The sequence below is a fragment of the Seriola lalandi genome, unplaced genomic scaffold (assembly GCF_002814215.2).
Source record: "Seriola lalandi dorsalis isolate HSWRI2012SDOR001 ecotype SW California unplaced genomic scaffold, Sedor1 jcf7180002054474, whole genome shotgun sequence".
NCBI classification, from domain to species: domain Eukaryota; kingdom Metazoa; phylum Chordata; class Actinopteri; order Carangiformes; family Carangidae; genus Seriola; species Seriola lalandi.
In genome coordinates this window covers 1379879-1403920 of record NW_019525027.1, presented here as the reverse complement: position 1 = coordinate 1403920, position 24042 = coordinate 1379879, and the positions used below count along the sequence as shown (strand labels likewise).

The 24042-nt window shown below is 40.5% G+C and overlaps 1 protein-coding gene across 1 annotated transcript in view; it reads right to left on the bottom strand.

The window, feature by feature from the left end:
- Nucleotides 1–28: 28 nt before the first annotated feature.
- The window catches only part of LOC111659091 (ras-specific guanine nucleotide-releasing factor 1-like), a 27886-nt gene continuing 3872 nt past the window's right edge, over nt 29–24042 (bottom strand). Inside the window, 25 exon segments of the mRNA XM_023411907.1 lie at nt 29–1878; nt 2650–2718; nt 2923–3040; nt 3172–3251; nt 3780–3977; nt 4113–4197; nt 4354–4460; nt 4641–4701; nt 5244–5356; nt 5474–5580; nt 6214–6384; nt 8409–8525; nt 8893–9266; nt 11939–12187; nt 12833–12915; nt 13501–13707; nt 13895–14055; nt 14356–14474; nt 14915–15024; nt 15933–16126; nt 16248–16327; nt 16436–16689; nt 19042–19134; nt 19978–20125; nt 21634–21740. Of these exon segments, the coding sequence (XP_023267675.1) occupies nt 1786–1878; nt 2650–2718; nt 2923–3040; nt 3172–3251; nt 3780–3977; nt 4113–4197; nt 4354–4460; nt 4641–4701; nt 5244–5356; nt 5474–5580; nt 6214–6384; nt 8409–8525; nt 8893–9266; nt 11939–12187; nt 12833–12915; nt 13501–13707; nt 13895–14055; nt 14356–14474; nt 14915–15024; nt 15933–16126; nt 16248–16327; nt 16436–16689; nt 19042–19134; nt 19978–20125; nt 21634–21740 (3498 nt within the window). The 3' untranslated portion in view covers nt 29–1785.

Here is a 24042-nt window from a genome sequence, read left to right as displayed (position 1 = left end):
TAAAAAAAAATAAAAAAAAAACATTTAGCAACATTCAAGACACTTCTCCCCCTGAGAAAGAATAGATTTATTAACAAGAGGTAATCAGGAAAGAATACACTTTTATACAAAACTGGAAATACTACTCAAGCTGTTGAAATAGACTGAAATATAATTCTCATACCACTGGGTATTGCTCACTGCAAACATTTGATGTGCCTGTTAGAGGATACAGATTCATGTGCAAGGGTGGGGTTTAAATACAGTACACATACTGCTCTAGATATAGATTTGATTTAAACACGTGAAAGTGGCACATGCCTGCCACTTAAGCTTTAGGTGTTGTTCTATACAAAGCCTGTAAAAAATACATATAAATATTCCAAGAATAAGCACAATATTACTACTGTATAGTTCCTGCTAACACATTGGAATAGACAGGATACAGAATGTGTTACACTTATAAGTTGTTTTCAACATTTGTTTTAAAGTATCATACACAGAAAAGTTATTACAGAGTTGAACGATCATAAGGATAACACATTTCAAGGGATATGTTTTTAACACATTGCACATTAGGAAATGCATCGGACTGCCTGTACATAATATTGTACACAGCAAATATTTCTGCTTCATTGGCAAATCGTAGAACAAAATAGTTTACATACTTTTGTGGTATATAATCCATTTCATGATTAAGGCAAAACCATAATGCACTGGCCAAAGAGGATTAACCATAAAAACTATGCTCTCACTGAGTGTAAAAGCTGAGAATTTAACTTCCTGAAGTGGCTCAATATTGGATACATCTGCTACATACACTGCCCGGTGCTTATACTGTATATACATCACGTTGCCCACCAGGGGAATAAGGTGATAATAAGCAAAAGCATAAAAACCCATCTCTCCACACTAATAACGTGTTCCAGGTCAGTCCCAATCAGCGGGTGTGTCAGTCTGACTCCGACACTTCTAAATGTCTTCATGTTTCAGTGGCTACATAAAACATCTGAGCACATGATTCAGCTTTAGCCACTGCAGCAGTCCCACTTTTCACCTCCTTTAGTTCTCTGAGTTAAAGCTCTAAGAAAATGTCTTAACTTCAAAACGTTAAAGTTCAAATCTTTAAGATTTTTCTGAGATCACACCCCATTCTTGATACTTTTTTCTGCAATAGCCATTCAATGTATTTACATTCAATAACTACCTCTCTGTATAGTAGTTTTAATTGTTAGTGGTTGAATTCAAATCAACCAGGACTGAACTCTTAAGGAGTACAACTTTACATGAACGATCATGCAGCGAGAGGATTAGCAGATTCATACTTGAGGACAAAGAGGCTGAAGAAATGGCTTCTGTACTAATAAGGCAGAATGTCTGTATGGGGGGTTTAAATAAAGTTTAGTTCTCTCTTGACTCTGACATCTGAGCAGAAAAGTGGGAGTTGATCGTGTTGTCAAATGTGACTCTTGTGTGAATCTTTTTTACACTGCGTGTTCCCATTAGGATGTGACTAAATATCATGTCTATATACTCTCTCATCTGTTTATTCTGTGGCTGAAAATAACTTCATCATAAAATGGTATTTCAGACGATAAATAACATATAAATACTCTGTAACTATATAAATAAAACCTCTCTGGGCTTCTACTCAGTCTCTAATAACAATTATACACAACGAGTCCATTGGGGAGCACATACTAGAAGGGCACAGCCTATTGTGTCTAATACAAATAATAGTATATGTACATTATGATATATTGTTCCTGTACACTCCATATGAGGGCTGACAGAGAGAGATCCTCTTCAGGTTGAAGTTTTGGGTTCGATTCTCAGAGACGCTTCATACAGACTTTCCTCGTCGAGCACTGTACTACCGTCCAGTAAGTACTTTGCCACCTAAAGCAATAAAGACAACAATCATAGCAGTTTTTGGACGAGTCCTTGTTTTTTGCAGGCTTCGCATGTAGAATGGATATGTTGAATGAGAGCACGCACACCTGCTTTTAGTGTAAATATATAACATTTAGCCCATGGGCATTCATTTATATTAGCCAACTGACCTATTAACCCTGTCTTACTTAAAAATTAGATTCTATTGCTTTGTGAATTTGCTTTTAATGAAAAATTTTGGTCAGCCCTGAGCCCAACTGAGCATGTGATTCGTTTCACAAAGGACAAGTCTGTTTGCCAAAAACTTGATCTTTATACAGTATGTTGGAATAAAGGCACCAGAGTTAAGAGTGTGCTCCTGTCCATTCTCTTGTTTTCTGCCTGCAAGTCATATCTCTCTAAAATAGCTTTGTTTCAATCAATTCAATTTTATTTTTATAGTGCCAAATCATAAAATATATTATTTCAAGGCACTTTACAGGTGATTGAGTATTTTTGCTCAGTTTTTATTTGGTTTGCAAACATGACAGAAAAAAAACTTAAAATGAGGATATCTGCTGAAATCATATGAATAACTCGTAGTGTTGTTGTATGGAAGGGAAAAAAAGGTTTACTACATATTGTTCATTATCATTCACTGATTAGTAATCACAGGTATACATTACACCCAGAAGCCTAGAATAAAGAGCGCACAATGTCATTGATTTTGTCATCTTAAACTTGAAATGCAAGTGTTTATTTTTACTAAGCTCTTGGAAATGTAAAATGTAATCTCACCTTTGGTTGATAATCGATTTTGTAGGCTGTTTGCTGAAACTGACGTATCTCTCTGATGATGTGAGATATCTGAAGAAAAATGAAAGGAAAATTATATAAAATTTAACCTTGCAGACAGTATCCTCAGCAAGTGCCATGGTCAGTAGACAATAAGCAAATGAACACAGATGCACAGGTTGCTGAAAAGTAACACAAATGAGAAACTAGACACAAACAAGAAACAGTAGAAGGTTTAATGTAACGTATGTACATCAGCACACAGGTGTTCCATACCATTCTCATCTTAGAGAAGTTGACCAGGTTGTCCTCTGTGTAGTTGGGTGTTCCCTCCTCAATGAAGGCCAGGTCCGTCAGGTACATTCCCAGGTAGGGAACACAGGGAGGGTCACAGCTGATGACACCAGACAGGTTAGAGGGAGACGGAAATTGTACAGATGCACACACAAAGAGCAATAAAAACAAAGAATTAATTAATTCCTGTGTGATCACGCTACAGGAAAGAGAAGAGCGTTGGAGACTCACTTCTTGAGAGCTTCTCTCAGGTTTTTGAACCGTCCCTCTGATGACACCAGCTTCTGTAACTTGTCGATCACAGTCTTTGTCTAGAGAACCGATCAAAGCAAAACTGTTACTGCCAGGAACCAGAAATATAGTTGAAATTTTTTGTTTACAAGAGTTGTATGATGATAACGTTATTCAAAATTATCATTAACAGCCTCTCTAAGAGCTTGTTCGCCTCCATTTATTTTGTTTCACTTGCAAAATGTTGTGTTTCATTTTTGATAGTTTAAAAGTTTGACATTTCCAAAATAGCTTAGCTTAGCATAAACACTGGAAGGAGGGGGAAAAAGCTAGCCTGGTATGAAAAGGTAAAAGTCTACCTGCCAGCCAAGCTAAAGCTCACAAATTGACAACGTGTTTCTCATTTGTTGATTCCGCAAAGAAAAATCAAAGTGTAAAAATGACATGTTGTATTTTATGAGGAGTTACATGCTTGGAACTATTTCTTAGCCTGGAGCAGCGACAGGACGTTTAGGAAAAGACTAAAGTTAAAACCTGAAAAATCTTCGACCCCTATCAAAAGTTGGTTAACTTCATAGCTGGAAGAACATGTCAGAAATGACTGATACCTGCTTGGAGACTTTGAGCCAGGTCTTCTTGAGGCGAAAGATGGAGCTGCGGTTGAGAGAGGATGTAATCTCTAGCACAGCGTTGTAGTTGTGGAGGCAGCGGCAGATGTCGGCCACTGCCACCCATTTCTCGATCACGGCCACACGCATGTTGACATCGTCCCACTGCAGGATCTCTGTGGCGATCCTGTTACTGATCTAACAAAAAAAGAGAAAAATACATAATGATAAAAATGTCTATCTATCTATCTATCTATCTATCTATCTATCTATCTATCTATCTATCTATCTATCTATCTATCTATCTATCTATCTATCAGTGTAAACACATACATCGTTGAAATGCTTGGTTGTTTTCATGATGTACGGAGTTCTCTCGTTCTTGTCATTCTTCATCCAGCCTTGACCAAAGAACTCCCTGTGGAAAAAAAAATGTTTTCAAATAATCAACAATGAAAAACACACCAACATTCACTGTGTACACTTCCCCTCTCCCTCCAACTATGTTTTTTATTTTATAGACTACGTGCCTGTGTGTGTGTGTGTGTGTGTGTGTGTGTGTGTGTGTACTCACTCGTAGGGGATGACCTTGAAGACCAGGTGGTCCAGCAGTGTGAGTTGCTCAGCTATCTCCAGGGCAGAGTGGCTCTCAAACGGTTCAGTCTTACAGTCCTCCATGGCCTGACACACACACACACACACACACACACACACACACACACACACACACACACACACACACACACACAGAGAGTGAAAAGCATTATCACAACTAAAGCATAAATCATTTATAGGTAACACCAGTCATTTCAAGAAGAGGTTTTTTTATACTGAAAAAAGCTTTTGTAATTTTTCCCTCACCATCTGTGTGATCTCTTCCAGGGTGACCTGGTTGTCTCCAGGGTCCTCCTGAGTTAGAGTCCTGCATACAAAATGACAAAAGTGCCATTATTTGACAGTATTGTCAAAAATCGCTGTGACCTAAATCCACATAAATGGATCTGACCCGATGAAAAGTGCTGAACTTCACACTGGGTATTTAGTTCTGGTTCTTTTCTTTTTTTTGGCTTCAGCTCCACAGTTTTATAATGTTTAGCAACAATGCTGACAGGTTAGTTAGTTTGCACACCATACTGGTTTTGCCAGGTCCAATGGACAAACCTGTTCTGTCTTCCCAAGTGGAACAGAATATACTTGTTGCTTAGAGGAAATAGTGAAAAGTTGCTACTTTCTGAAGCTCCACTGCCAGGGTCCGGGTGTATTTTGTGTAAGTCCACTGGGGCTTATATTTAGGCCGAGACCTGGGTTGATGTACTGTATCTCCAGTTTCTGTTTTTATCACAATGTCTGACTGTTGGCATCAGAGGTATTCTTGCAGAAACGTTTTTTTCTTGTGGGTGCTGACAAACAGACGTGCAATATATGACTGTATGTGCGATGAAGCGATGGTAACAGCAAATCAACCTGATAATGTTGGCAGCTGCCTTTCTTTCCTGTGTCAGGAGCTCTGGGTCATGCATCACCTCCTCCAGGAAACCAATTACCCGCATCTTCAGCTCTGTGTTCAGCTCAAAATCCTGAGGACCAGCACAGGAACAACAACAAGAACAGTGTCATTACAGAAGTGTTTTTCTTCTGGAAAGGCACAGAGGGAAAGAAACTAAGAAAGGGAAAGGAGGAAAGGTGAACTGTACCTGCGAGTGTTTGGAGACCCAGTGACGCAGCACGTTCAGGACTCTGTTTGTGGCAGCTCTTCTGATAACAAACTCTTTGTCCCCGTTCCTCTGGTCTGTCGGAAAACCTGGGACCAGTTTAACAAAATTACATTCAAACCGAATGTAACAAACATGAGATCATCATTATGTAAATGATTTCTCTTTAATGTTTTATTTTGCTTTCAGATTCAGAAAAAGAAGATATAACAATCTTCACGACCAGTGAAACATCATTCAAGAACTATAAATATACATTTAGCCTAAGCTTCCCCCCTTAGCTTTTACTGCTTCTGTGCAGTAGACTTTAATCTTAAAGTACTTGAAGTGATACTGACAATGTAAGTAATGGGATTAGGAATGTGATGATGTGTGAATGTAAATGAAGGAAGCACTCATTGTAAAGTTTGTAATTTGTCTGAGCCCCCCCGGTGGTCATGAGACAATTGCTTTGCAGCAAAAATGATATGATCTATAGTATGTGTCACAATCTAAATGTCTATTTCTCCCAGAAGTGAGGCTAGATAAGTCAACCAGATATTACATTCACAGTCGTGTTAACTCATCAATGTGTGTTTGGAGGCAACACATTGTAACAGATTTTCGTCACCGTTTCTGTGATCAGATTACAGTTCATTACAACACACACAGGAAACGTAAAGGTAGTCCTCAAGAAGCTTGTGTCATGGCCAACAGAAGCACCATGCCCTCATGTGACTGACCTGTGCTGGCGAGGGACATACGACGGTACTTCTCCTTGGTTGGCGTGCCCTCATTGGCACCAGCGGTGGCGATGGCGAAGGCCGAGGCAGCAGAAAGGGCACTGCGGTTATTGTCCAGCTCCCGGCAAGATGACACCACCATGCCGTTGTTGAAGGAAAACAGGGAAAACTCTACAAGGAGGGAAACAAACACAGATGTAAAGTTAAACCCCTAATTAACTTTTCATTATTGTTTTGATAAACTTTCACTACATTTAAAACAGTTCCTATTTTCTGAAGTAAACCATTATTACAATCCTTTTAGTGGGCATTTCTGAGCCTCTGTGGCGATTAAGGTGATTCGATTCCCTTTGTGAAGAGCTGTGGATATGTGTATAACCGAAATAAGTTGTTGACCAGGAGAGGGCAACAGAGAGCTAAAACAGACCCAGCACAGTGTGTCCTGCAGCTCGTGGCAGTGACGGTGTACACTCCACTGTGTCTGCCTCACTGCCTGCCTCCTTCGCTCCCCCCCTTTCTCCCTGCCTTCCTCCGTTCAGCCGGGGGCGGTATAGAAGAACACGCACATCGTTGCTAAGGTACAAGGTTTCCTTCCACCTACTCACACAAGGTACTGGCTTCCCTTGTATCCAGCACCGTGGGAAGAGAACACACTGGGGATGAATTGTGCTTGACTACCCACGGGGTGGATGCTCCCTCTCTGTGCAGTATGGGGAGGGCTTGGAGGCTGTGGGTGGTTTTTATCAAGACCTTATTTGGCTATAATTACACTTGTCGTTTTCTGAAAAAAGTTTGCTATAAGTCTGCTGTGGCTATATTTATTGAACTCTATGAATCTCAGCCTTTTAACACTTCTCACGTGCACAAGCTGACTGTGCAGTGTCCATCTTTTTTAGATCTGAGGCATGTTCGATGGTAAAAACACATTCTGTTGCCTTTGATATTGGTATAATGCAGAAACATGGCTTAGACCTAAAATTTGCAATTGTTTACACAGTTTTCCCTGCTAATAATTACAATTTATTATTTTTCCCAGTATTTGAAATGTTAATTGGAAGTATAAGATGTCAGTGTGAAAAATGTGCAAAGTTGAATGTATTCGAGAAATAGTTTGACATTTAGGGAAATACACTTATTTGCTTTCTTGGCAAGAGTTGGATGAGCACATTGGTACCACTCTCCTGTGTGTATGGTAAATATGAAGCTACCATCAGTAGTTAGTTAGCTTTGTTTAGCATAAAAACTGGAAACAATTGAAAAAAGCTAGCCTGGCTCTGTTGAAAACAAACAAACAAACACTGTCCATCTACCACCTCTTCATGTTCACAAATTAACAACTACTCCCTGGGCTTTCCCTGGTTGCCTGGCAACGTCATGTGATGATAAGACTTGACAGAATTGCTGCTCTGGACCAAAAAATAGTCCATATCATAACCGTCCATGAAAACACAATGTGTTGTTTTTACACTTTGTACTCATAAAACTAATAATGTGTAACTTTTATGACGTAATAATTAGTGAGATATAGACATGCTGGACAGAATTTATTACCTTCAGACAGAGCCAGACTAGCTGTTTCCACGTTCCCACTCTTTTTGCTAAGCTAAGCTAACCAGGTGCTGGCGGTGGCTTCATATTTGTAACTCTCGGTAAGAAAGCATATAAGTGCATTTCCCAAAACTTTGAACTATTACTTCAAGCTGTTGACCCTTAAACAGTGAGGAAATATCCGGCCTAACTGGTAATCCAAAGGCCAGAATGGTGTTATTTCTCCTCCAAATCTGGTCAGTGCAGTTCAACTTGAAATTTGCACTTTTAAATTTTTGCGTCATTTCAGTGTAACTGCTCATTTCATATTATTTGGTTCAGTCACCCCTTGGTTAACCCTTAGAAGTATTCAATGATGGATGTAGCATATTATTATCATTATTTATTTTTTTATTATTATTGATCTTATTTTATTATATTTTCATTCGCCAAAACACTCCGCTGGCAGTAGTTGGCAGGTCGCAGCCAACTATTACATTCTTGCCAAGTTACTTAATATTCTTGCCAACTAATTTGTTTTTTTAACTGGTGGGTTGGGATTCAAAGGTAGATCACAAGAGGTTCTAAACAAGTGTTCGACATACAGCATCTTTAAAGGCACAACTCTGGGTCACAACACAATGGCTGAGGATGGAGTCACACTGTACCAGAGTTTTTTGACTTGACGTTCTTAGGTGTTGACGGGGACTTTGGAGGAGACATTTCAGCTTCTGCCTCGTCACTCTGACTTGGGTCTTCATCGCATTCCTCTCTCACCGACAGATCTGGACAGAAAAAAAAAGGTTTCAAAATCAAGAAGACAGAGAGCAAAGGAAATGTGTGACAAAGAAATGTGAGGACATAACCACTGGGTTAGGGGTTTGGGAGTTGATAATGGCAAGGTTGGGACAGAGAAGAAAACAAAAGGTCTAGACAAAAACTGAGGAAACTACAAAGCCCATGAACAATTTTTTCCTTTATGCCCTTTATATAACCAAAATATACATCAGCACCGCTTCACAAGCGCAATGGAATACAGAGGATACATACAGTAGCAGATATGAGCATGACAGTGGAACTTGTAAAGCTGCTGCCACAGTACACGAGAACCTCATTAAAACTGAGCAAAATCCCTTGGACAGTGATTCTGACCTTGCTTGTTGGGGACAGACTCGTCAGCCTTGCCTTCGGCTTTGGGCTCACCCTCGTCTGGGATTTTGCTGGCCATGCTGCTAGACACATAGAGCTTGTTGATGTCGAGGGTGGTCTTACTGAAGGGTGACATGGTGGAGTGCATGCTTGCATAGCCATTGGAAGAGCAGCTGAGTGCAGCCAGGTCCAGGGCTTTGCCCCCTGTGATGATGGGGATGTTGAGCGAAAGCTTGCGACGTCGGTTGGGCGAGGAAGTCTTGGTGATGGAGAGAGGAGGAGGGGAGGAGAACTTGCGGCTGGCACGCGGCGACGTGGGTGGCTCGCCGTAGAGGAGTTTGTTGTTCTGGCTGCTGGCAAAGAAAAGCTCCAAAGAACTGCAGGAAAGGAGAGAATCAAAGAGGAGAAAATGAAAGGACGCATGAAAAAGACAGAAGGATGAACATTAACAAGAGGAAGTTTCACTTCTAAAAAACAACACTTTGGGTGAATATTTCAGTGGCTTGAATAGGAGACAGTGGAAAGGGGAGAAATGGGGGTGCGTGGTGCTCTTGGTGTCTGCACACAGAAGCAGAGAGGGAACACATTAACCACAGGGCTCCTCTGGAGCTCTTGCCTCTTTTATTTAAGCTACATTGTTTAAGACAGCATCCTCCTTGCACTGAGAGCCACCCCCTCTGAAGGCCTATAAATAGCATGTCAAGTGACAGTGTGGGAGGCACGGGTGCTGCCAACAGCAACCAGCCCAGGGGAGGCCCACAGAGACACGGGGAGAGAGAAACAGAGTGAAAAGGGGAGCCAGATAGAGACTGCGAGGGAAAGTGGGAGAAAGACATAGAGGTGCAATGCAAAAAAAAAGCAGGGGCGATAACAGGGAGACAGAGAGGGAGGGGGCGAGAGAGGAGCAACATAGTGGATATGAATTCCACCACAGTGAAGGCTGCTGGCTGGGAGTGGGCGAATGGGAAGCCTCCAGCCCTGTATGGTGTTAGCTGCAGCCATGTTGGGTCTCCTCGCCTAAATACACAAAACAGTAAAAGAAAGGAGATGAGAGGAGAAAATATGAGGATGGGGGAAGGAAGAGGTAGGGTGGGTGGAGAAGAGAGGGATGGTGGTAAGGCAGGTAAGGATGAGGCAAAAAGAAAATAAGAAAGACAACGGACAAAAAGCAAACTGGAAAGTCAAGACAGGACACATTTATAGTGGGGAAGAGGAAAGACGAGAAGAGATAATTTAGCAGGAGAAACCAGAGAAGTAAGGGTTAGGAGGAGAGGAGATGAGAGGAGAGGAGATGAGAGGAGAGGACTGGGGAGGAGAGGAGAGGAAAAGAGAGGGGAGGGGAGGGGAGGAGAGGAGAGGAGAGTCTGGGTGCAAAACACCACCATCAATATTTAATACCGTAGAGCCGCTGCAGATGATGGGAGAAAGGGAGAGGGAGAGAAAGGGAGGAAGGGAGGGAGGGAGGGAGGGAGAAGATGAGGAGAGAAGGAGAGGGTGGGGTCCTGCAGCAGAGTGAAGGGTTGCCATGGTGACAGTGCAGCGGAGAGAGGGATGGTCAGACTTGTGGAAAGAAAAATAAAAGCGAGAGAATGGAAAAGGGTAAAGAGAGGAAGGAGAAAGAAGAGGAGGGGTTAGGGAGAGGTGGGTGGATGCAGGACCCAATTAACTGTGATGGTGGACCGACGACGTGTCGGTGTGACCTCTCACTGCCTCCTCTCTGGTCCCTTCTCACCTGGACAAGATATGATAGCATGATGAGGTACTTACAGACAGTCCAAGTGAGCGCCAAGACAAATTCAAACACCAGGGAAGTCCCACCATTTCACTGCACCATTACAGCACTGTTGCTGCATTTTCAGCAGAAAACATGTGGAAATCTCAAACTTTGTTCCTTTTTCAGTTGTGACAAGCTGCAGGGACTGGGCTCGCAGAGAGACGCTCGGAGGAGTTTAATGTAACACAAGGATTTTTAGCTCTGCTGTGTAGCAGTGCTAATAAAGATTGTGCAGTGATGGACAAAATTATAAAAAAACATTTCATGAAAAAGGACTACAATAACTTTGAAAAAACTTAATCTCAATTGCAAACACTGCTACAGAGATGGACTAATACAACACAGGCTTGATCACATTTTAGATGGACTTGAAAAGTTAGTTGTCTGATGTTGGTTTGAAAAGACACACATCAAATACTGGCATTCAGAGTAATACGACCTGTCTTTGTAGCAGTGCTCGCCAGCACCAGTATTTTTTTATTTTGGGAAGTACCACTTGTTCGCTGTCTAGTTGAGAGTTAGATGTAGGGTGGTAACATTCTCGTATCCGTCCAGAAAATAGGCCATGGCTACAGCTACTAGCTGCCAGCAGCTTAGCATGATTTGTAACTTAATCTCAATTGAGACATCCAGCCTAGTTCGGTCTGAGGGTAAGTATTCTGCCTACAAGCATCTCTAAAACTCACTAATTATCGTATTATATTGTCTGTATATCTTGTTTACTTGTTAAGACAAGTTGTGGATTTAAGGTGTTTTAAGTGGCAGAACAATTTTGGGCCAGGTATTGTGATCTGCACAAGACTTGAGTGATCACCTTGAGTTTATTAGGCAACCAGAAGAGACTTTGGTTTTGGACGAGAGACATAAAATATAATGTACTAATTATGGTGAACGTTAGCGGCACCTGGCAAAGACCCAGTGTAGCTGTATCCGCCTGTCTCCAGTCTTTATGCTAAGCTAACTGTTTCCTAATTGTACTGTAGTTTCATATTTAACAGACAGATATAAGAGGGGTCTCTTTCTTCTCATGTAACTCTTGGCAAGAAGATAATACGCACATTTACCCAAAATGTTGGACTGCTCCTTTAAAGACATTCTTTTAATGAACTATAGTCTAGAGTGGTCAACTTCCCCACAGATCTGGAATTAAAACAAGGCATACTATGAAATATGCGGTAAAGCACACACATCACACACACACACAGGGACCACAGAAGTTCAATCTTCAAACTTTGGTAACCCTCTTGGAATCAACTCAGTCAGGGGATCACTCACCGTGCAGGGATAGCACTAATGGGCTTCTTGTAGATGGTGATGAGCTTGTCCAGCACTACGTCGGCGCTGGTGAAGACACGGTAAGAGTGGAGGAAGGTGTTCAGGAAGTCGATGGAGAGGAAGCGCAAGTCGGTCAGCCTCTCCAACAAGCGTTCCACGCTGGCGTAGCGGATTTGCAGCACCTTGCAGGAGTTCATCATCTTGCTGAAGCGAATGTCAACATCATCGCAGTACAAGCTGGTGTCTGACCTGCGTCGGAGGACAAGAGGGGTTAGGAATGTTACTCAAAGGGATTTGCCTTCCAGTACTTATGCAGCCAAGTGGTATGTAGATATTTTCTGGTCATGTGTAGCTTAGTGGCTAGAGCACAAACACTGACATGGGAAGGGGTATGTTTCCCCTATAGGAAAAAATAATTTAAAATATATATATTTTTTGCAGTTTTCTGACAGTAATTTGATGATTAATACATTTAAACCACCAAAAGTTGATCAGATTCCTAGTGAGACTCCATCATTCAGGGTCCCTTAGACCATGCAAAGGATTGTGTTTATTGTGTCAGAGTTGCCGTTGAGCTGAACTTGGGGGGGGGGGCTCTAAAATTTCTAGTGGTGGTTTTGTAATGTTTTTGCTCTTGTATTTCTATCTGTGTGAGGACTTGTTTAAAGGGCAGTTTAAAGTAAGGCTAAAGTTCAGGGTTAGGCATGTAGTTGTGATCGTCAAGGTTAGAGCCCAGGGAATAGGTTATGTGAAGTAGTATAGAGGTATATGTTTGAGTTAGGGAACATATATTCATGCATTTTTTATCCATTTGTCATGTATCTATGTAATGCTGATTCCATTCTCTGTGCATGTATAATGTATGTGCATTGCTGTGTGGCGTCCGTCTCTCACTTAATCATCTGTGGCACGGAGACTTTACTGTTTTCCTCGAAGGCGTTCATCATCAGACCATTGCAGCGGATGTTGTCAATGCACTGTAATAATGCAAACAAAGAGACAGAGAAAGGGCTGTGAGTATAAAAGCACAAGAGGGTGAGTGAGTTCACAAACCTGTGGATGATACATAAGTTAAGTTTCTATCCCTACAATCAGGTGCGATAAAGGCCATGAACCAAAGGGCTTTCCTCTTCTGATCCTTTAAATTATGTTCTGTCTCAAAATTCATCAGATCCAACGTGGAACCACGGAAACACGCTGAGGTAAAGATTAAAAATCTACTCAAGAAATATGTAAATAGCACAGTGTTTTCTCCATAATTGTTGATGCTGTATCTAACTTTCACTTCTACACTAACTGAACAAAAATATCTGTAGATTAACACAGAGTTTAGTCACTTTAAGTAAGTTTCAATGCTACCCTTCTATGCTTCCTCTCATGATATGGAGGAAACATTCGATGTTTGTAGCCTCCAGTCTGAGCTCTGACTTTATGTGTGAAAGCCTCATCTAATGACTGCTGACATGCCAAAGTAAAATCTGCACCTCACAATCCTGCTGTGTGATTATTTGGAACATAAAGTATTCAGTATTAAATACTTGAACACAGGTGAGGAGGCATACCTGGCTGATGTCACTCGTCCATGCTGACTTCTCCTGTCGGGATGAAGCCACCAGGATGACGGTGTAAGGCTGGACGTCTTTGGGCTCCACCATCACTTTAAAGTCCAGGTGCTCTGTGTCCTGGCCACTCCGCTCGCCTTTGGCTGCAAAGCATAAATTCAACAACCTTTATTTTAACAGGAGAGGATAAAATACAACGACAGATTACTCTATAAGACTCTTAAAAAAGAGGAATAAACAAGAAAATGTAGAAAATGAAAAGAAAATGTAGGCGTTAGCAAAGCTTAGTTACTTTTTCTATTCATGACTGTGTATTTCAAAGCTCTGTGAGGGCCAATCATAATTTTTTTTTTTTTTTTTTTACCATGCCGTCTCAGTTACAATATTGCTGTACCTTAGTGATGTGAAGTTTTCCTCCAGAGCCTCGGGTACAGATGATGAGATGTTTGGAGAAGAGGAAACACTGTCTCTCGCCTTCCTTCTTCAGAGACAGAGAGCCCAGTCGGCCTCTTGTGATCTTCCCTTTCTCACTCATCGGCACCTGGATCAGAGAACCTGTGGAGTCATGCACACATATAAACACACATGAGGAAAAACACGCAATTTCCTCTCAGCTCTTCATAATGACCTTGACTTTGAGCTTGATGTTGTTGGTGTTGTTGATGTGTCCAACCTTCGAAAAACCTTTTGTGATGTGTCATTTAATCATTAGGTGACATTGTATCAGGTGTTGGCAGGTCAAAGTGCACAAAGTATTTACAAAGTTAGTGAGTGTGGGTAAACATTCAGATTCCTGTCTGTAATGTAATTGACAATGTAATTGTCATCTATTCACTGTCAGTGAAACAAACTTACCTTGCCTAACGAACGTCTGGCTGGTATCCAGCAACACTTCACAACCCTCCACAATCATCCGCTCAATAGCCAAGTTCTTCCTGATGTTCTCTGTCTCACTCACCTCATCATGCATGATTCTGAAAGGACAAAAAACAATCATGGATCCAAGTACTTCACAGTTAAAGCTGTATTGACTGTCACTTTGGTCCATGATCACTTTACCTGATCTAAGAGGACTGATGACAAAATTGCTTTATGAATCTCATACAGTAGATATACCTGTGTCGTGTACATGCTTTCATAATATGTTCTTAATTGCAGGTGATTTAATTACAGTCAAACATACAATTTACTCGCCTATAGAGTTAGCTTGGAACAGTTTTGTAAACCAGAACAGAGAGTGTTTCTAACAACATGTTTAGTATCAGCACTCTCTGCCATTCAGACTGACACAGTGATATGATGAACAACAATGCAAAATTAATGTGAGTGTACAATGTAAGTCCTACAATCAAGCACACTGAGATGTAACATACAATACATTTTCAATTGCTTGACCGACTGACAGAGGATTTACCTGGAAAGTTCCTCCAGTTTTGACTTAGCGTAGTCCAAACTGTTTCTCTCCACATGCTCATGGGGTGTGTGAGCCAGCAACTCATGCAACGTCAGGATGTAACGAGGGATCTGAGAGACATAGAGGGAGTGTGACATGCTTAAAACCACTTTTTCTGTTAAAATGTAAACTTCAAACTTTGAAAAGTCAAAACATTCAAAGCTTTTTAGAAGCATTTGACTCTGATGTCCCTTGACTGGTAATTAGTTGGTCATGAGGCCTGTCTAGAATTTGCATGAAGGGCTGAAAGATCATCTCTGAAATCAATACAAATGTGTTGCATTAACTATAGCTTTGATGATCTCTTTTTAACAGTGAGCGACTAATACACTTGAAACTATGAAGTATTTCAATAAATATTCAATAAAACCTTAAATTTCCAACTTTTCACTTTGGAGTTGGGAAGTAAAAGTTGTAAAGATAATGATGTACTTTGGTGTTTAAATGTCACACCTGCTGCCCTCAGCCATGAATAGCAGTCAACATTTTATACTCAAATGCCATCTTCCTGAAACCATTGGTCCAGTTTAAATCAAACCAGAAGATGTGTCAAATATTGTCAGAATTTTGAAAGACCCTAAATCTAGCTGCTTAAATCACAGCAATTAATGGACACAACTATCCATTCAAATGAAGCTGGCTGGCCTAATGAGGTACTATTGTAAAGGTCCAACTCAAAAGTGATATGTCAGAGAACACTATGTGATTTTAAAGCATGGAGGTATGAGGCATTTTGGACCTGTGCAGTGTTTAAAGACATTACACTTGTTGGTTTAACTGTGATAAAATTCAAACTCAGATGTTTGAAACTTTGAACTGCCACCATTGTTGCATCAGATTTAAAAGAAAGCCCTGGATTTCTTTATGATACTGACATGAATCTTACTGTTAACATGCAGGCAAAACACATTAAGCACATTAAGATAATTACTTCAGCAAAGTTAACATAATGCTCAACACTGTATCCCAGGAATCTTACTTGAAACATTGGGTAAGTTAGGAAGGTCTCCAGTGTCCGCTCCTCACAGTCAGGCTTGGCCTCGTACTGCTTCAGCAGCTTGTCAAAGTCTCGGTTCTGCTTGCAGTGGGCCAGGATCTGCAGGCTGTATTGGTGGTTCCTCACAAACTCCTGGTAGATGTTCAGCATGGGCAGCAAGATGTCGAACAAGTCAGCTGTAAAGTGAAACAGAATATATATTTTTGGGGCCTATTTGGGTGAACTGATCCTTCAACAAATCCCAACAAAAACAAGGAACTGAATAGGTGACTGAGGGGTCATCTCTGTGTCTCTTACCCAGAACCAGTGTCGGCCAGCTGGCTATTCTGGCCTTCAGACCCTGGTAGAAGATTTGGTGGAGGAACATGATGGTCTCACTGATAAAACAAATAAGCAAAATAGCGGTCATGTGCTGCTGTTCATAACTGTAGGCAGCTCACTGTGACTGTCACACCACTATCACAACCAGTCTCACCACCAGCCACCTGTTAAGAAAGATGCTGCTGACATCATCATGGGTGATGGGTGGTTTCTTGGAGCTGGCGGCCATGCGGAGCGGCCGCAGGAAGTTGTTGACCAGGATGTGGAGTTGCTGGACGTATTCGGCCTCGGCCTCCAACATGCTAAACACCACCTGGTTCCTCTTCCTCATGCTCTCGGCATGGGGTGAACGAATGTAGTCCTGGATGATGGTCTTCCACTTCCTGCGGCAAATCCAACCTCGCAGGAAGCTCTGTACCTGTGATGAAAAAGTGTAGAGTACAAGCTTACAAATTAACCTACATACATAAGGTTTGGAAAAATCTGATACTTTACTTGACCTACTATGATACCTAATTTTTGTATGACACTTATCATGTTTACAACTGATGTCATCATGTGATAATATACAGTATTACAACTGAGATGAGGTCTGGAGAAGTGGATTCCAAAGAGTTACATATCCCAGATACAAGACAATTATCGTTCTTTACCTCCATGTGTAAAATGTTATATAATGTGGAATAATAAAAAAAAAGCACCTGTAAGATGTAGATAACCCTTCCTGGTAGTAAACAAAGATTTCCAACTTTACAAGGTAAATGAGCAGCATAATAAACTTTAAACACAATATTAGCACATAATTAGCTTAAAAACTTGCGGTGGAGAATGTAGCATACGGTTGTCTGTTTACACATCCTTCAGACATTAGCATTAACATTTGGACTCAAGTTTCTCCTGACCTGAGAAATGTAAATTCAATATTCATTCTCCTTTCAGCTCCGTTTTGGTCTTCACCAACTCCCGAGGGAAATACAGTAGGCTAAATACTCATTAAGTTGCTATGCTAGTTGCTAAGCTGCTATGTCCACCAGCTAGCTAATTTGTCACTCGGACAGGTGGAAACAACGAGAGCACTGAGAGAGTAAAGTTGTGATTCGCAAAAAACAAAACAATGAGCTGAAAGGCAGTAAAACGCTCTCTGTTGCTAAGGGTAACTGCACAATTAGCCTTAAGCTCATCATTTTCCAAACTCTTCAGGTTTATTAAGGAGCAGACAGCTGCTGGTAGAGCTGAAGACAGGACAAGGATAGCAAATAATAATTATCCCATTATCCACAGGTCCGGTGCGCGAGAGCCTCCGACCTCTAGGGGGCCTCCAAACTCCATTTTTTTCTTTTTCTTTTTCTTTTTTTGATCAAATCATATAAATCAATTTTAAGTATGTTGAAATATGACCAATGAATAATACTAATGAATGCAGAGTTACTTTATTTGCAAATAAAAAAAATACTATGATCGGTTTGCTGGTGATCACGAGTTAGGTCAGAGGTCAGGTCAAAGGTTATGTTAGGTGGTGACCGTGGGAATTTAGCATGGATGTGTTAGTGGCAAAGCCGTCTGGTCGCGAAAACATCTAAAAACATCATGGAAAACAACCGTTGGAGAAGTGAAGCTTCAGAAAGGAAGACAAAAGAAAAGGACCCAGAGAAACTGAAATTCTAAAGAACAAACTATCTGTTTCCACTTTGTTCAAAAGTCGGCTACTTGGCTTGTTAGCATTAGCAAAGAGACTGGAGAGGACGATGCTAACGTCAAAGAGGAGGAGGACAGTGAGGCAACAGCAACCACTGGGTTCAGCTGAGCGTCAGAGAGCCACAGCCCTGCGACTGACACCTGTTCACCTGCCCCACTGTCATCTCCACCTGAGGAGGTTGCCAGTATAGCAGCCCCACAATTTATTACTTTCTACCTGGTTTTCCACATCGCGAAAATTAAAAATGAACTGATCAAGGATGAGGCAACAACGCCCGGGCTCTTTATCAGTACTGGCAACAGAGTCAACTCATTTGGACTTTAATGATGTGTTGGAGGAGTATTCGAGATGAAAGTCCAGAAAGAAGACCCTCATAAGGTAGGCTTTCTCTCATTCTTCTCTCCAAGGGGTGTGTGTGTGTGTGTGTGTGTGTGTGTGTGTGTGTGTGTGTGTTAGAGAGAGATTGGTAGAAGAGTCTGAATCATAAATAAGAAAAGTATTGTTGGAGGTAGAGCAGTATGTTCTTTGTAGGCTGATATGTTGATATTGTTGCTGCTGGCCCAGGAAAGTATTGTTGTTACGATCATGTATTGTAAATCCTGTATGATAGATTATATCTACAGGTGCTGATATTGTCCTTAAGGTTGTAGTCATAGGCTGTAGCCTGTCAGTGTAAATCCTTTATATGTGTGAGGAGAGTGGATTGGAGTCAGGGGCCCTCCAAGATTATGTGCCCATGGGCCTCTGTATTCATAATAATGGCCATTGGTTGTAGTGGATGAGGAGTGCCCTGCTATAAATGTGAGTATGAAGCTTTCCTGAATAAATTAAGGTTAAAAATCAAAACTTGCAGGTGCACGGAGATGATGTAGTGTTTTAAACGCTGTTTCAGAAACCATACATATCTCTGCTGGAACAGATCAAACTTTGCTATAACCGTCTCACCTCTCCCTTCTCCTACTTGGTCTTCCTCTTTGCATTGCTTTAGTTATTCTTAATGAAGAAAAACTGCACACAAACACAGTTGGGCTTTCTGTTTTCAAACTGCACAGCAACAAAGCAGTCACATCTCACCTTTTTGATCTTCTTGATCTCTGTATCATCCTCACTGGGCGGCACCTCTGGATTTGACTGGATCTTCTCGTTGTCCTTGAGCAGTCCAGCAATCTGAAATTCAACACAAACTGGTGATGCATTCACTCAGTGGGTGACGAGTACCTTATACTCTTAAAATCCTACTCATGAACTTGGTCAGGTCATATTCTCTCACTCCACTATATGTTTTTATTATGGTTATGAATGTTTTATTCAGCATTTTTAAATTACATTTTGTTCAACTTTGTTGCCATCCATTAGCTCGTATCAAAGAAATTATATATGAATTAACTGTATGAGCAGCATCAAAATGTTTCCTATTTTGTTTTATTCAAACCTGTTTCATTTACTCCCATTAGGATGACGCGTGTATTTGGATAGTGGGCAGTAAATAAGAAAAGACTCGAGAAAAACAGCTTTTAATAAAGGACTGAAATGAAACAAAACCAACCAAAATCCATTACTACAACACGTTTTAGCATAGAAGGTGAGACAGTAGATTATCATGTTCTGGTACAGACTGCACTATCAGGTAGAATAGAAGCTGATTCATGCATATTGAAAACATTCAATTCAATTGGAGCTATTGGAGCCATTAGCACATTAAAGAGAGATGCATTTGATCTAGTTTAGACTGAATAATTAGGATACAAAGCACTGAACAGTTTCTAACAAGGACGTCACAGGGGTGCTGCAAACTCGATGCTTGCCATGACCTCACAGCATTGTGGTTGTGACCGTTGTCCTATGCCCCCTTTCTGTGTTTAGCCTCTGTTCCTGTCTACTTTCACTTTATCTTTTCTCTCTCTCTGTCTCCTCTGCACACCACACAGTAAGGTAAAACACACACACACACACACACACACACACACGCACACACAGGTGTTACTAGCATGAAATTACAAAGCAAGTTACCTCTGATTTTAGTCGCTCTATCTCGATTTCCCCATCCTCTATCTGTTGTCGAAGTTGCTTGGCAACCGTTTTCTCTGTCTCCACGATTTGGAGTAGATGGAGGTACTTCTGCATGAGGGTCTCATGCTCTGTCGCCAGGTTCCTGTAACTAGACAGACACACACACATAGGCATTGCAAGGACCTCATTAACACATGTTTCATGGACTCTCCATAGACTTATCAAAGCAAAAGCAGACCTCTGATCAGCATATGTTTGAGCCACAGACCTTCCACACAGCACACAGTTATGCTTCCAATTCTTCAAATACTTGCAGGCTTAGAAAACCATGTGTAAAGGCTGCTTCTGCATGAGAAATAATTCTGTACATTAGCCAGTCAACACTTTATGTGTAAAGGAAGGCCGATTCCTTCAAGCTGGTGTCAATCAGATCTCAAAGTATTTTGAATCAGGATATCTCTTGACAAGTGAGGACTGCTCAATAGGGGCTTCAATTTAATAATGGAAGCAGCAATGGAAAACATCTTGTTAAACTAGAAATTTGTTGAAATAAAAGAATAAGAAAAAAAAGAGAAAAAAAAGAAAACCATTAGAATATGGCAACGATCCAGACATAAGAAACCTAAAAAAAAAAAGGAAAATGATGATCGGCAATTTTTCCCCTGCTGTGTATTACATGCTTACAGGCCAACTTACTCTTGCTGCCTTGACTGAGTACTAATCAATGTAATCTTCAATGAGTCCAATCAATTGACCTTTCGCCATACAAATGCACACTGCTGACATTTTGAATGATTGTACTGCTTGTCTTTCATGACCCTCTTTTGTGTTTGGATCTTAAGGGGGCATTTTGCTCATTATACATCTGAGGACTCCATACATTAAGTTTAATAATAATGTGTTTATTTTATTTCTTTATATAATAGTTTTCTGAACAGTAATAATTCATGTAATAATCCAGTGGGACTCATAAGAGTCAGTACTCTCATCTCCATTACTGTGTAATAGGGCTTTCACACCAAAAATACCAGTTTGATTCCCATTGGATACAATGGCTCTTTGACATTGCAGGAAAATCACAACAGTGATAATTTTGGTGGAAGTTCATTTTGTGCAACACAAATGTTTGTTTTTTTAGCTCTATTAGAATAAGGGGTGAAGGCATGGCAATGCTCACCACAGAAAGAAACAGCTTGACAAATATCAGATAAACGAAATTTTGTGGTTCCATAGGGAAGAATCCTAATGACGGTGGTGATTCTCTCAGTCTTCTCAGATCTGGTTTATGGTCAAATACTTTTTGTTTGGTGTTATTTTAGTTGATGTTTTAGTTGACTTAGTGTTTTATCAGCTAAGATGGTAGACATTGTTCCTAAACATCAGCACATGAACATTTCCATTGTGTATATGTTAGCATTCTGATGTTAACATGCTGATGTTAGCATTTTTCTCAAAGAATCGCGGTGCCTAATTACAGCCTCACAGAGCTGCTATAGAGTTTTAGCGTTGTTAGGATTCAAGTTGTATATTTCTTTTTAAAATATCAGTCTGACACACACACACACACACACACACACATACACACACAAATTCTCAACAAAAGCCATGCTCAGCTGAATGTCTGTATGTAGGTTAGAGGTCATGTGTGAGAGGTACCTGGCCTGTGTGATAGCAGCCACCCACTCATCACAGTCCTTGACGTCCTCAGTGCGCAGCTCCAAAGCCTTCTGGTTGTCATGATTGAACGTGACAGTGAAATAATACTGGAAAACAACAACATACACAGGCAGTTAAATATTTGTTCAGCAGATAATGAATCAATTATGATATATTAAAGCGTTTGAAAGGTAAAGATGGAAAAGCCGGCTTTTTCTTAAACCTTGATTTTGTTTACACTGGAGTTGTATGCGTACACACACATTTACGCCCATGTGTGTGAATGAGTGGGGTCGAAAGATCCTGATGGAAAAAGCCTACGTGCATTCTGTCTGTTACCTGACAGTCACTGCTGGAGGCCTCTCGACTGACACCATGTTTTGTTTAGTTTTGTTTTGCTTTGTCCCAGTGATTTTGCTGCATTTTAGTGACACTAACACACCTGGGACATCACCCCTTTTTACTTGCTCTCCAATTATCTCCAGCGACCATACAGCCTTAAAGCTTCAGTTATGGCAATTATGGCAAATGCATGTGGAATTGTTTTCTAATAGGCTTATCAGATCAAATCCTCAAATCAACAAAGTGGTGGTCATTGCAATAATAGTACAGACAGACTATTTGTGGTAGAAACACATCAAATTATATAACACTGATGCATTGTAAATAGACCCCCACAAATCCAATATATTGGATTTTTTTATCCCTCCCAAATGCCAAGAGCAAATCATTTGTGAAGGGGAGTAATGTTCCATATTTCCTGATGAGCAGCAGAACGGGCCTTTGTCAATAATGTGCTTCTCATCTCGCGCTTCCTGTGAGCTGGTGTGTCAAGCCTTTTAGGCAGCTATATTTAGCTCCACGTCACTACATTTTTTGCCACAGAGACATTAGCTGTCGGTATGTGAGACAACGTAGTCTGTAGTAAATCTGTGAACAAAAACTACTGAATTTCATCTGGAACTGAGAACAAGTGAAAAGATTAAACACATGTATAGCGATGACTGATAAAGGTGACTTTCAATTACTAAACTTCAGAGAAGGTTCATCTTCAAAACCTCTTTGGTTCACTTTTTCTAAAATAAAGACTTACTTTGTTACTATTGAAACCACAAAAATATTTAGCTTTTTCCAAAAGTTTTAAAATAAGTTCAGAGATGGCTGAATGATATTCCAAGCAGAATATACATATTACCTCTGAACATTTATTCTCCCTATGTTCTGTTTGAGGTCCTTGAGACCCCGGGCCCTCTTTAATAACTCACAAAACCCCCTCAACATTGTTTTATCACCTAGATGCTTGACTTTTTCTGATTTTATGAGACGTACCTATGAACATGACCTCGAACTAATGGCGTATTTCAGAAGTCTGCTTCAGAAAATTATGCCTTACGTCTCTTTAGACTCCAGCTAAAAACCACGATTAAATACAATGGGATTCTTCATATGCTCTATATCTGTGATCAGTACACAACAATACTTCCAGATCCAAAAATTTAAATTTTCATAACAGTTTTTTCTTAGGAGGTGTAACGGGGAGTTAGAGCTCTTCTATAGGGTCTAACTAACCCAAAAATAGGTATTGTCATCTGTACATTGATTTCTCTTGAGTGAGCATCTATATCACAAAATGTTTTCTTAAGTGGTGTAATAACACAGCTTTATGGACATTTTTGTAATGTGTTACCTTTACATGTGCAAGTCCAGTCTGTGGCAAAAGGAAGAGATACCACATTACTACTTATATTTACTCATATTTATAAAAAAGAAAAATAAAGAAAAAGAATAAATAAACATATTTGTTTAAAAATCATTTGGGGAAGTAAAACCAATGTCAGAAAAACACAAGGGCTACATACAAAATGGTTTAATACCTGCTGTTAATTTAAGGTGTAAAATTCAAATAATTAAATAATAAAAATACAGAAATAGAAAATGTAAACATTAAAAACTGTTGGAAATATATTTGGAGTATTGAGTGAGAGGTCCTCTACTGATGCATTGATTCATTAGTTTTTTATTAGTTCATTTGTTTTTGTATAAATATTTCTAAACATATAACCCCCCCACACACACACACATACAGACACACACACACACACACACACACACACCACCACCACCACCACCTCCATCCCCCAGACTACACACATTTCTCATATGCCCATATTTGCTGTACTCGCTAAGTGAAGCATAATGCCGGCATGTTGTTGCACATTTTGTTGGCCCCTTCAAATGCACTTTTTCAGATGCAAATAGGGGTTGCCATAGTAACTGGGGGCTTAAACGTAGCTCGCCTTCTAAATGGGGAATAAGAACATTTAAAAAGTAGAACACTCCAAAGAATACAATGAGAATGGAGAGACAGACGGAGAGGAGGGGGGGGGGGGGGTTTTTTGCCTTTTTTTT